Source organism: Neolamprologus multifasciatus, chromosome 15 (assembly GCF_963576455.1).
Source record: "Neolamprologus multifasciatus chromosome 15, fNeoMul1.2, whole genome shotgun sequence".
NCBI lineage: Eukaryota > Metazoa > Chordata > Actinopteri > Cichliformes > Cichlidae > Neolamprologus > Neolamprologus multifasciatus.
In genome coordinates, this window is record NC_140453.1 from 15,804,961 (window position 1) to 15,818,465 (window position 13,505).

A 13,505-nucleotide genomic window follows, 5' to 3' on the forward strand; every position below is an offset into this window, starting at 1 on the left:
TTCGCAGTCAGACTAGTCGGCGGCTATGTACCTATCATGATCAGGAAGATATTTCGAAGGATAAAACATTTCCACAGTTTCTCTATATGTCGATTTTAATGGGTGAGCCACTTGAGGATATTTGGTGACTCATTTTGGCATGTTTTTATAGAGACACATAATCCAGAGTCAGTTTTCCAGAAGAACCGCACCCCTCACACCGACATTCCTATGTTTGAAAAATCATTTGCTGTTTCCTTGCTGGCCCTGGTCGTATCTGTCTTGCTTTTTCTTTACCAGATGGCTCACTGGTCATTTAGTTGTTGTTTTGGTTCTTGATGATTATTCAGCTTCTTCCTCGGAGATTCAGAGAGGATCTCTTCCCACGGTTGGACACGTCCAACTGCACTGTCTTGGGAGTGCCGCTGGAAACAGGAGTTCTGTTCTGCAAGCCAGAACGTTATCCCAAGCAGAACCTGAGGCAGGTGGAGAATCTATTCATGTGCCTCAATGCCAGATTCACTGTGGGTGCAGAGCAGAACAAGACCTACAGTCTCCAGATGTTAGTAAAGTTTCCTCACTTAGGTCAAAGACCTGTAAGGAGAAGGATAAATTAGATTTCTGTCTCCTATGCACTTAAGAAGTAGCATGGATATATACCTGATCTTAAATTAGAGAAAATACTTCCTTAAGGGAAGGCAGGTAATTACTGTTAAAATATATCAACTTTCAGAGGAAACATAATTACACATATATAAAAAAAAAAAAAAAAATCCCCACTCGCCCCTGTGGGCGGTCAATCCTTCAAGCTCGGGTCCTCTACTAGAGGCCTGGGAGCTTGAGGGTCCTGCGCAGTATCTTAGCTGTTCCTAGGACTGCGCTCTTCTGGACAGAGATCTCCGCTGTTGTTCCTGGGATTTGCTGGAGCCACTCGCCTAGTTTGGGAGTCACCGCACCTAGTGCTCAGATTGCCACTGGGACCACCGTCACCTTCACCCTCCACATCTTCTCGAGCTCTTCTCTGAGCCCTTGGTATTTCTCGAGCTTCTCGTGTTCCTTCTTCCTGATGTTGCTGTCATTCGGAACTGCTACATTGATCACTACGGCCATCTTCTCATGTTTGTCTAGCACCACTATGTCCGGTTGGTTAGCCACCACCATTTTGTCCGACTGTATCTGGAAGTCCCACATTATCTTAGCTCGGTCATTCTCCATCACCCTTGGGGGCATCTCCCATTTTGACCCCGGGACTTCCAGGTTATACTCGGCACAGATGAAACCCACCATGCATGGTAAGGAGCTTTCTTGTCTTGATGTCAGTGGCTTCTATCTCCTCCTTTGGCCAGCCTATTACCCCAGCAGGGTACCTGATCACGGGCAGGGCGTAGTTGTTGATATTGTTAAAGACTATTGTTAAAGTGTAATGTGTTATTAAATGCCGTGTTGTCTCTGGCCAGCTGTCCAAAGTCTCCCAAAGCACAAGTCATTTAATATCTCACAGCCAGGCAGACATCATAAAATGACCACAGTGGCAGGAACAAATGATCAATGCTACAATCAATGATATGACAGAATAAATTAATCTATGTATAGTTGCTACTTACTTCTCTATTCGTTGGACGAGATATTGAGGTGATCCTTTGGACCAGTTTGGATCAAAAACAATCTACTGCTGTTGGTAAAATTAAAAAGTCAAACAAAAGTCATGATTTTGTTTCTTTTACATATTACTACACAGTTTTTGCATTACAGTCTGATTGTTTTTACTACATTTTTTTTTTACCACTGTATTTTGACAACTTCTTAACGCTTCCAACCAGTTGCGGCGGACTAATGCCTCTGAGCCTGGTGCTAATGGAGGTTTCTTCCTGTTAAAAGAGAGTTTTTCCTTCCCACTGTCGCCAAAGTGCTTGCGCAAAGGCGAGGCGATTTGATTGTTGGGGTTTTCTCTGTATTATTGTAGCGTTTTTATCTCAAAGACTTAAATCTTCACAATATGCAAGTTATAACGGCAAATTTTTCTGAAACCATACAACATGTCCTGACTTGCTAGACCTCGCTAGAAATGTAAATACACTTTGTGTGAATGGAGCCAACAGCTACTTTGATTGGCTTTTTCAGTACTGTTAATTCCTCCTCATCATTGTTTCTTCCTTGGAGCATTTTTGATAGATAGTGACCACTGCAGACTAGAAACTCCTCACACGATCTGCATAAGAAAAATCTTTATGCTTGCTCATTTTTCCTGCTTCTAACACATTAACTTTGAAAACAAAATGTTTGCTTACTCCCTAGTATAAAGTATTATAAAGTAAGTTTTGTGTCTGATAGCAGGGCGTTACAAACCTACAAATCTTTGCCAGAACGAACAAGTGTTTGTTCTGGCAAATATAAAAATGAGCTCAAATCAAATAATTTTCCAATTGTAGCTCAAACTTAATCAATGAGTGAAAGAAGTGGAATTAACTTTGTGTCCAGTCCAATTGAAAGTCTTCATCAACTCAAATGTGCTTCACTTATTTTTGTTTGTTTTGGACTTGATTGGATTTTTAACCATTTAAAAGGCTGTTTTTAAATTCCTTTTACCCAATCAGAAATTCAAACAACTTTCACAGAGACTTTTTTGGGTGAAATATGAGACATCTTGTCTAACCTGACGCGCAGATGGTTTTTTACACAGACCCATCTGGAAAGTTATCTTTGGGAACAGTGTGGGGGAAAAAAAGGCAGACACTAAAAATAAAATAATATATATGGTAAAATATTGGACCATATTAACCATCTGTCCATAACAGGCTTACTTTGACCAATCGAGAGCAGAGCTGCCTGGTACATCATACTTACAGGGCCAGTCAGGAGACAACAAGGGAAAAAATTACTTGTCCTACAAGAAATCTGCCTAGAAGTAGTTGTCTCAAGAAACTTGTTGTAATGTAAAGACTTTACAGTATTTATGTGAATGCCCCAGCAAACTGGTGTTCCCTAATAGAAGAACTTCCTTTTAATTGTTAAATTTTTTTGGGGGGGCAGGGATAGCTCAGTAGGTAGAGTGGTTGCCCCATGATCGGAAGGTCGGGGGTTTGACTCCACTGAACGGCTACCCTGAGCAAGGTACTGTCGCTACACACTGCTCTCCGGCCGCTGCATTGGTAGCTGCCCACTGCTTCACTGGGTTAATGGGTTAAATGCAGAGGAGTAATTTCCCTATGCCATAGGGAAATTAATGTGTGTGTTAGTCCCCATAGGGCCTATGGGGACTAACACACACATTATTATTATTGGAAGAGCCTTAGAAGAAATGAGGAGAGCACAGAGGTACCAAAGCAAAATAAAGGAGAAAGAAGGCAAGATCTTATTAACACATGACTATTATATATTGTATTAAACAAGCTTTTTTTTTTTTTTTTCAAAAAAATGCTGATTTAACTTTAGTTTCTGATGTCCTGTACTCTGATTCACTTCACCTTTACAAGGCCATTGGAAGATCATCTGGTGTGAACGTATCAAGAGTCTAGAATAGATGATATATATATATATATATATATATATATATATATATATATATATATATATATATATATATATATATATATATATATATATATATATATATATATATATATATATATATATATATATATATATATATATATATATATGTGTGCAGTAGCCCTAATATGAAATGCACATGGTCCCTCCTAGATTTAAAGGTGAGTAATTAGCTTTATACAGGGAGAAGCTCATACACAAGGTGAAAAGTTGTGTATGAGCAACTGAGCTGAAGTGAAAAACGTGCACATTAAATAATAATACTAATAAATAAATATTTTCCTTTATATTTGTATTTTTACCCTTCAGTTTCTTGATAGGTCCTTGGATACTGTGTTGTCAGACTACAGAACAAAAATCATAATTTATAATTTATTAGTATATTAAGTAGTATTTCCTATTTATTAAAGCGTGTAGCACAAACCTTCATCATCACATGGTTATGTGATATCAAGCATTTTGTTCACGAGTTCCCTAGAAATAACCGGGAATTGCAGATTTTAAAGTGAAAATAACATTCAAAATAGAGAGGAGTGAAAGCAGGATTTTTAATATTTGTACCTGTTGTCTTGCACAGGGATTCATAAAACAAAGAGGCAGCTGTTTGGAAAAGTATCACCGGCACTCAATGTGTTTTTCTTCTCTGTGTAGGAGGGAATAAATGTTTCTTAAAATTCATTCCAAGTTTAGCCTTCTGCTTTTCGTCTTTTATCTTCCCAGGGTGCAGTATTTCTTGAAGGTGTCAATGTGAAAGGCGTCACACAGGTCACCATACAACCCAAGTTAGGCGAGATCCAAAGAATGTGCCAGGAGATGGCCGAGTGGGACAAGTAAGAACCTTCCTTTTACCTTTCTTATTTTCCTCTGGGAAAGTGTGTGTGTCTGTTTACACAGGTGTGGGTGTACTGTACTGTGCTATGAGTGACTCATTTGTCTTAAATCACCTTTTTTTCCAGAGAAAAAAATCTTTACACTCTCTGACAGGCGGCAAAGTCAGGAATAGATGTTGCTATTCTGGAGAAATATGCCGCTGCAGCTTTTTTAATGAAATTGCAGAGCATCAGCTCGACTGCAGTGGCTTGTGACAGCGCAAGAAAACAGCCCATGCTGCAATTTCCATGGCCTGCTGTTAAAATTATTTTTGTTATATCTTTGTTTGCTAATATACTAAAATCCTCACATATTTATAGTTTAGTTTTTCAGTGTGTAGCGCCAAAGTTAGTTGTTGTTCTCTTAGTGCACTAGGTGTCATAAACTATGTTATGACTTAAGCCACAAAGTCAAGCGTCTGAGAGGTGTTTCTTTAATGCATCCAGTTACCTTTGCAGAGATTATATTTGTTTTTGGGAACCTGTGTGTGTGCGCTCAAAAACTCTTTAAAAAAATCTCTTCCAATGGTCTTGAGTTAAACAATAGATTTGACTGACTCTGTCAGAGGTTATATGTCAGTGTTGCATCCCAGCTTTAATATATTGAATATTCAAATAGTTCAGATGTATTTGCAATTATCAGCTTGTTCTCTTTGAACTGATGAGAGAACTATTAGGTTTGCCAGCTGCCTGTTGGTATCCTATCATATGTATGCATACTACACTGCCTGGCCAAAAAAAGTCACCACTGTAAATAGGCAAAGGTAAAAGGCTTCCTCTGGGTGACTCCTGCAGTGATTCATGTTTTGGCTGGCAACAGGTGATGTAACCCTAACTGATGCAATGATTCACTTTCTAAACAACTGTGTATTAAGACATTGTTTTCACAACCATGTGATATCTCCTTTCAGAAGAGTCTAATTATTGGTTTGCTTCAAGCAAAAAAACAAAACAAAACAAAAACAACAAGGATATTGCTGAAACTACTAAAATGGGTTTAAGAACTCTCCAAGGCATTATGTGGTTGGAGAGGATTTAAGAGTTTGAAATCATGTCATCATAAGCACCAATAGTAAAACGTATGACTATGTTTGAGAGTGAAGAAATGTGATAGTATTTTTGCATGCATTCTGCAAAGAAGGATTGGGACTAAACGGCAGCGCAGCTTAACAAAAAACAAAACTGAAGCTAAATCAAAAAAGGCTTCAGTTTACTAGTGAGCTTAAATATTTAAACATGCACCCATCATGTCTTGTGCCTACCATACAAGCCTGTGCATGGTGGTGTTATGATCTGGGGTTAGTCAGGTCGAGGTTAAGCCCAAAAGAAATTAGGACAGCTGACTACCTGGATATACTGAACCACCAAGTTTGCTCTGATTTTTTTTTTTCCCCCTTCCCGATGGCACAGGCATAGTCCAAGGTGATGATGTCAGGATTTAAATTGCAAAGGACTCGTTCAGAGAGCATGAGACATAATTTTTAACCCCACTGAATATCTTTGGGATGTGCTAGAAAAGACTTGACTCCCTGATCATTAATAGAAGATCCTGAATGGAATAAATATGATATTTCGTAAGCTTACCGAAACAGCCAACCAAAAATCTTCTAAGCTGTGTTTAGAGCCAGGCTCAAGATCAGGCACACATGTAAGGGTTGTTGTTGCTGTTTTTGCAGGTCTGGTTTTCCTGGTGCGCAGCCTGTGTCCATGGACAGGCAAAACTTGCGTTTCCTCGAGCAGAATCCATACAAAGTCAGCTGGAAAGCCGACGGCACGCGGTGAGTTTATGAGAAATGACTGCTTGTCTTCATGTGTCAGTACAGGTATGCGACTTTGTGTCTCTAACTTCATTGTGTTCAAAGTTCAATGGGTTTTCTTTTGTTTCAGTAGGCATACCGTAAGTTTATGTCCTTAAGAGTTGTCCATCAGGGATGCTCGTTCTCATTAGGTTTTAATTACAGTGATTTCACATGGCTAATCAGCAGGAGTGCTCTTTGATATCAGTGATGTTCCCTGCATAATTACCTTCATATAACCTGAACAGGATTTCTGACTCCAGTCGCTTACCCCATATAAAAGAGATAGCATGGGGCACTTCTTCTGTCCGGTCACATTTTAGGTTGAATTTGTTGTTTTTCTTTTGTTTTATGTCTCTGTTACGTAAAGCCAGTGCTGAGGGAAAAAGAAGTGTTAGTATTCTGGTAGTCCGCTGTGAAGCCCTGTTTCCCTCGCTGGTGCAAATGTGCAGTGTGCTGGTGAATATTTAATGACTGCAGTCATTTTAAAGAATTTTACATATCGGTGCTTTAGTTTCCCCTAAGAGAGAGACTAGCAGAGTACAGATTTGGCCTCTGACCAAGTTCCTGCTAATGTGTGTAATCAGCTTCCATTATTTTCAGAACATCTCGAAATTGTTGTTAAGCTCTGCTCTGACGTTTGACTGAAGAGGGACACTGACCTCTTCCTCTGCTGCCTCTGGCTCTCGTCTGTCACCTTATTTCCCTCCAGCACTTGATTTTGAAAAGTAACCTGATATTTTTTTCAGTTGTGAAAAACAGATGCAGATAGAGGCTCCGTATGCTATGAGTCACCACTCAAGCACAGGATATATTGAGGATATAATGCACCACCTTCTCCTCAAATTCAGCCATTTAAAAATGGTAAAATACTTTTTCAATTTTTAAATCCAGAGGACATATTGCTTGAAATAATATTTAAAATAATCAAAGAAGGTGGGAAAATCCATCTTGGGGAAATGTGCATGATAAAAACTTCAACTGGTGAAATAAAAGGTGTGCTACAAAAATCTAAGAACAAACCAAAAGATGGAACAAATATTGAATTGGTACATTGTCTGATCTTTGTACTATACATGAACTCTAAAATGAGATCATTCTTCCTTGTATTTAATTTCCCATTTTGAAGCAGTATAGTTACTCATAAAGGATCTGTTGCTTTCTTATGAGGTTTATCATTTGATCTAATGTCTCATGTCAAAACTGGTTAGATTTGACCCGAACAGTATCTAAGGGTTAACTTTGCTATTGCTTGCCCTTTTTAATAATGTGTTACTGTCATAATTGATTATGTCTTAATCTGCATGTGCATGTGGTTCTAAATGGCTCACTCTTGTCTGAGAAATACTGAAAACAGCAGTGACCACAGTGATCTAGAGTTGATAGTTTTACACAGACGGTGCTGTGGTCTTACTGCAGAATCTGGCTTTGTATGGTTGATGTAAGTACTGTGGAACACAGGGTGAGTGTGGAGGGCTCTAATCCCATGTATGGCAAATTTCTAGGCCAGTGGATTGGTAAACAAAGTAAATTTTGCTGCTAGTTTATTTCCAACACCACCTGATTTATTTATTTATTTATTTTTAACAGCGTCGACTTTCCTGAGCTGTTTGTTCATTTAGAGTCTGCAGATAATCCAGCTGACTGCTTCTTTTAGATCATAGGTGTCAAACTCTGGCCCGCGGGCCAAATTTGGCCCGCAGCCTAATTACATTTGGCCCATGAAGCCATACCAAATTACCATTAGAGCGTTCCTACTGGTATTATACAGCTAATATATATATTGTTTATTATTAAGCTTTGCTTTTTCCACATTTAGTTTTCCAGCAAAACTTATTTGAGTCCATAAGAAAAGATTCATTCTTATATCTGGAGGATGATTTTTTTTTCTTTCAATAAATATTAATGTTAGCCCGCGACTTTGTTCCAGTTTTGAATTTTGGCCCACTGTGTATTTGAGTTTGACACCCCTGTCCTAATACATTCAGCTCCCTTTCAGTTACTGTTTTTTCACTGCGATTGCTTTCCAAACCATTGGGGCATCATGTAAAAGAGGAAGCTTGGAGATGTTTTGTGTAGAAGTATGATATAAAAATGTTGTCACTTTTCAGCCATATGAATTAATGTCTATTTCTTGAGTTGTGGTAAACAATGTGCCCCATCTTATATTAATATACAAATAAAAATGTTTTCTGGCTTCTTTTAGAATACCTGCAAGTTCTTGAAACTTGTTGACACTCGGCTACAGACATACATATTTGTTATTCACATCCTGCTTTGTGTGTGCGTGTGTGCGTGTTTTGCATGCGCATGTGTGCGAACAACATCAGAATACAAACCACAGCATATTTACACGGCAAAAGGTTTGATATGGTAGACTTTGATGGTCTTTGTTGTCAGCATAGTGTCAGCCTGCTTTTTCAGCAGTTCTCTTTATTTATCATTGTTGTCTTTTTGACACACGGTGCATGCAGTACGTCTGACAAAAACAATGGGGTTTTTTGTAAAAGGATCATGCAGCATTGTGGATATTCACAACGCAGTCTTCGCTTTGGTCTACATACAAGTAATAAAGTTGCGCTTGGAAAAGAGAGGCTTTTATTCTCTTTGCGAGGGACAGCCTTTTCTGATGTTACTTTATTGTCCAAAGCCAAGGAATGGATGAAAGCAATCGAAAATCATGTTTCCTTATTAGTGCCCGTGCTTTTTAATTTCTCCAGTAAATAGCCATGTGTGTCATACAAGTTTATCTTTTGTGTGTGAAATTGAATTTACACAAAAGAAGTGATGATGATGAGAGGCGGTTTGGTGAGAAATAGATTTTTTTCTTCTTTTTATTAAATCAGTGTTATTAAATTCCAACGGTGTAGATCTTCATTGAATCTGGACTGTAGGTTGGACTGGACAATATTAGTGGACTGTGATTGTGAGTCTTCTAGAGGGTGCAGAGCAGGGCCATGGCCCAGTCCTTGATGAATTTAATTGATGTGACAAGTCTGGCTTCAAAATAAATGTGGCAAAAAACAAGTAAATGTTTATTGGCTTCTTTGCCCTCTCTCTGCACAAGTGCAGTGAGGTAAATGTTTTGCTTCTTGTTGACGAAGAGTTGAATATGTGAATAATCTAATGAACAGTTAAAGGAAGTTGCAAAGTTTTAATGTAGACATGACAGTGATGAAAATGTTTTATTATTCCTTTGCTGGTTCTTGGAGTCTGTTGTTTTTCTTTACCATGCTTGAGTCAATATCGTTCCAGTAGCAGTAGTCAGAAAACCTAGCTTTGCCTCCAGTAAGGTGTAGTCATTCAGTTGTTCCATTTAGAGTAGAGGATCATTGTTTCTTTGTGTGTGACATATGTAGTGGTCACAAATACACAACAGTGGGAGTACAGATTACAAGTTCTACAATTCCAACAATCCTACTCTTGCATTGCAAAGCTGGGATTGTTGTGACTTGTCCATCAATCGAGTGGCAAATCTGACTCATGTGGGAGCACTCCAGCTGAAAATTCCAACTGGCATCTCACATTTTTGGCTGTCCACTTCAAGTGCAACACAGCATTAATCTGTTTGTCATATAATTGCCATGATGTGCTGTAAGATCAGTGGTACCTGCCTTGGTGATCATCGGTATGAAATGGGGATGTGTCCCGCGGTTATTCTTACATTAACATTCAATTCTCGAAATTTTCAAATGCAACTGTATAAGCTTTTTTATTTATTTATTTATTGGTACTGTAGTTGTTGTGGGCAACCTATGCACCCAGATGGCAATTCTTCAGGAACTGAAGGGAGCATACAAAAGGATCTAGTCTGCTGTTACATGCTAAAAATGGAGAAGATGCAGAAGGAGGTCCACAAGCACAGGAAAAAATACAAATGGAAGATGGCAGCTAGTGCACCTGCTGCACTATGCTTTGGTCCATTTACCTCAGAAAGCTTCACCGCAGAGTGGTGGTGGCAGATACATGTATTTAGCAAAATATTAATATGTGGTGTCCTTGTATTGATATAATACTGTCACACAAAGTATAGTGATACAGTACTGTATATATTTTTTGTTTTGTTTTTTTACCCACTCCTGTTGTTCACCTTACAAAATAGTGCCTAAACTGTTTTTGTGTTTCGGTGTTATAAGGATAAGATTGAACTGAAACGGGGAAAAGTCAAATGTTGGAGCTGGGAATGACATCACTCCCGATTTAAACACGTTCCAGTAGCAAATTTGGAAAAGCTAGATTTGTTTCACTGATTTGAGGTGATATAACTATTGAATTCCGACTCGGAAACCTGGAAATTCTGACTTCCATGCAACACACTTGTAGCTTTGCTCTGACTCGTTAGTACGAAAGGCAAAGTAAATTATGGAACTGCTTTGCTGTTGACACATTCATTTGCAACAATTAAATATGCAATTTTGCATTATGTTAGATGATAATTGTAAGTAATGAACTAGGTGTCAAAAACACAAGTATTTCTACTGGTATTGGTACTAACTACTAAATTTCTGATACTGTGACATCACTAGTATGAAATCCCTTTGGTCATTTTGGTCCTCAGCATCCCAAACTGTTTTTGCTAGGCCCCCCTTTGTTTGACAAGAAAAATGTTCGCGCCCCCCGCACGCACGCACGCACGCACGCACGCACGCACGCACAAACACATCCTTTAACCACACACACCCATATTTTGCTCCATTGCGGTTTATTTCACACCTCAAACATTTAGTAAACAATTAAGTAAATACAAGTAATCTGCAATAAATTACAGGCAGTAAGAAAATAAACTACTAACTCCTTTACGCTACGTCCACACCCACACAGGTATTTTTGAAAACGCAGCTGTTTCTATGCGTTTGGACCTTTCGTCCACACGTAAACGCCGTTTCGAATCACCGAAAACTGAGATTTTTTAAAACTCCTTTTTTGCGTTTACGTGTGGACGAGAAATACAGAGTTCATCACGCAACGTCAAAGGTATGTGCCTTTTTTCACGTCACACTCTGCGCCACGTTATTGTTTACATGAGATGAATTGCAGAATGGCAGATATTCAGATTAACAGTGACAGTATTTTGTCTCTATCTTCAAGTTTTACACGCTTACATACACACACACACACACAGTTACTGTCCCTCTATTTACAAAGGCAGAGGCGTCACGGTGTAATTATTTTACGTGTAGTTGTTTTTTTCCTGTGTAATAATATTCAAAATTGCTATCAATACATTTTTTTCAAAAAATGCCTCTCTGTGGAAATTGGTTTAAAACATAAAAAACTGTGGGATACTGTTTGTCCGGGATTTGAACCGGGGGAACAAATTGTGGCAGGATGAGCCTGATATTATTTGTATCCCGCTGTAACTTTACTGTATAAAGAGCTAACATCTCCAAAATGTCATGAGTAGTTAGTCATTGCAAGAAGTGTTTGTGAACTAAAAATCAAGAATGTGGGATACTGTTTGTCCGAGATTTGGAGAGCCCAACGCTGCTCCCAACGAAGGGAAAACCAATTATGCAGGGGAGACCTACCTTGGCACTTGTGCAGGTGAAGCCAAAGGGAAAATATGCTTCACCATATTTTCTAGTCTTTGGCTTAGAATGAAGTTGGTTTGGAATAGGGCTGTGTGATATGACCAAAATCTCATATTCCGATATAAGACATCTATTGTCCCAATAATGATATAAATCACAAAAATGTAACATTTTCTGTATATTCTGTGAATCTCGGGCAGCTCGTCTTGCGGGAAGTGTTTTCAAACTATACGTTTTTAGACATAAGTTGTAACAGCCGCTGGTTTTTTTTTTTGTTTTTTTTGTTTTTTTTTGTGTGAGTATTTATTACACGGCGTGCTGCGGGGAAAAGCCTGTTCTAACATTTGAGTCTAAGGTTAATTTTTTTTAGCACATGGTGGCTCTTTTTTGCTTTCCACCCGTAAACACTGCATACTCTTTCATGTGATTCCGTTTATTTTGAAAAGTCTCAACAGGATCTTGAGCTTTATTGTGAAAGGTTTATGTGGAACATAAACAAGCGGACACGCGTTGGTTTTACCGTCATTGTTGCTAACGACAACACATACAAACAGGTACTTGTCCGTCTGTAGTGTGGTTATATTAAATATAAGAGAAAGAGAGAACTTTAAGAAATTAATATAGCCACTACAGTGACCATCAAAACGATGAAAAAATATTGCCGTAAACAGTTTATTTTGCGACACCACAAAACAAACGATAGCGTAAAATGAAACGATAGACGTTTTTATATCGTCATCCGATATTGTTATATCGAACAGCCCTAGTTTGGAAACATATTCAGCTATGCTTCATCTCATGCTTTGCGTGTGTGTGGGAGCCCCATCAAAAACCGGTCCATTATGCTAGCAGTGTCCAAGCGTTGCTTTTGTTTTTTCCCTTTTCCCCCCTGCAATGGCTCTGGGGCGGGCCCCACACTTTGGGAAGGTCTGCCCTACATATTGAATTCCAGATGTTTCTGCCAGGGGCGAAGGTTTGCCCTTCTCAAAACTAACACAAAAAGATTTGTGGTCATTTGTTCGATGTGCTGCTGGGGTCTAAATCTAAAATTTCTCAAAGGATTAAAAAAAAAAGTATACATAGGCAACAGCAGGACTTGCAGTCTAACATGATGGAAGATTGTCGAGTTGGTGGGTTTTCATTAAGATGGCAGTGGTAAATTGTCATTCTCTTGATGCATTACATGAAATGTGCAGAGCATTTCTTTTTAAATGTCCCACTTTCTTTCCAGTGGCATTTTTAAGGCCTGAAATGGACTTTTAATAGGAAATTTGTCTCTCCAAGGTGGCCGTGAAAGATTTTTCTCTTTGCATATTGCCAGGGGTCCTCACTTTAGTTTTACATATTCTTAATCCCTTTGTTACCCTGGTGAGGATAAAAAAGTTTCCAATTCTAATGAAAGCAATTTTTACTTTTAAATGAGTAATTTCTTTTTTTTTAAATATCACATGCAAGTATAATTTTTTTTTTTTTACAGGAAAAGGTTATGTGAGGAAGAATGTTAATTTTCAGCAGCCTGTAATGGTCTAACAGAGTTGCTGTCAGGATCAAATCGGTGATTCTGGCAGTCTCTTCTTATGACTACAGGGCAACGCATCAGCATCTCTGACAGTTAAACTACCTCACTCAGTACCACGATAACATGCGTGATGGTGACAAAGTACTGACGCTTCCCCACTCACCTAAAAATATTATATAGCTTTTCTCGATGCAACCAGTCAGACAGTGAGGGGGGAAAAAACAAGACAAAAACAAACTTGTCACTTGCCTGCAATCTGCCA

General features: G+C 38.7%; 1 protein-coding gene across 1 annotated transcript in view; it reads left to right on the forward strand.

Annotated features, from left to right (window-relative positions):
- The window catches only part of rngtt (RNA guanylyltransferase and 5'-phosphatase), a 112,741-nt gene that overhangs the window by 13,818 nt on the left and 85,418 nt on the right, over positions 1–13,505 (forward strand). The window contains exons 7-8 of the mRNA XM_085134317.1: positions 4,249–4,358; positions 6,074–6,175. Coding sequence (XP_084990443.1) covers positions 4,249–4,358; positions 6,074–6,175 — 212 coding nt within the window. The remainder of the gene's footprint in view (positions 1–4,248; positions 4,359–6,073; positions 6,176–13,505) is intronic.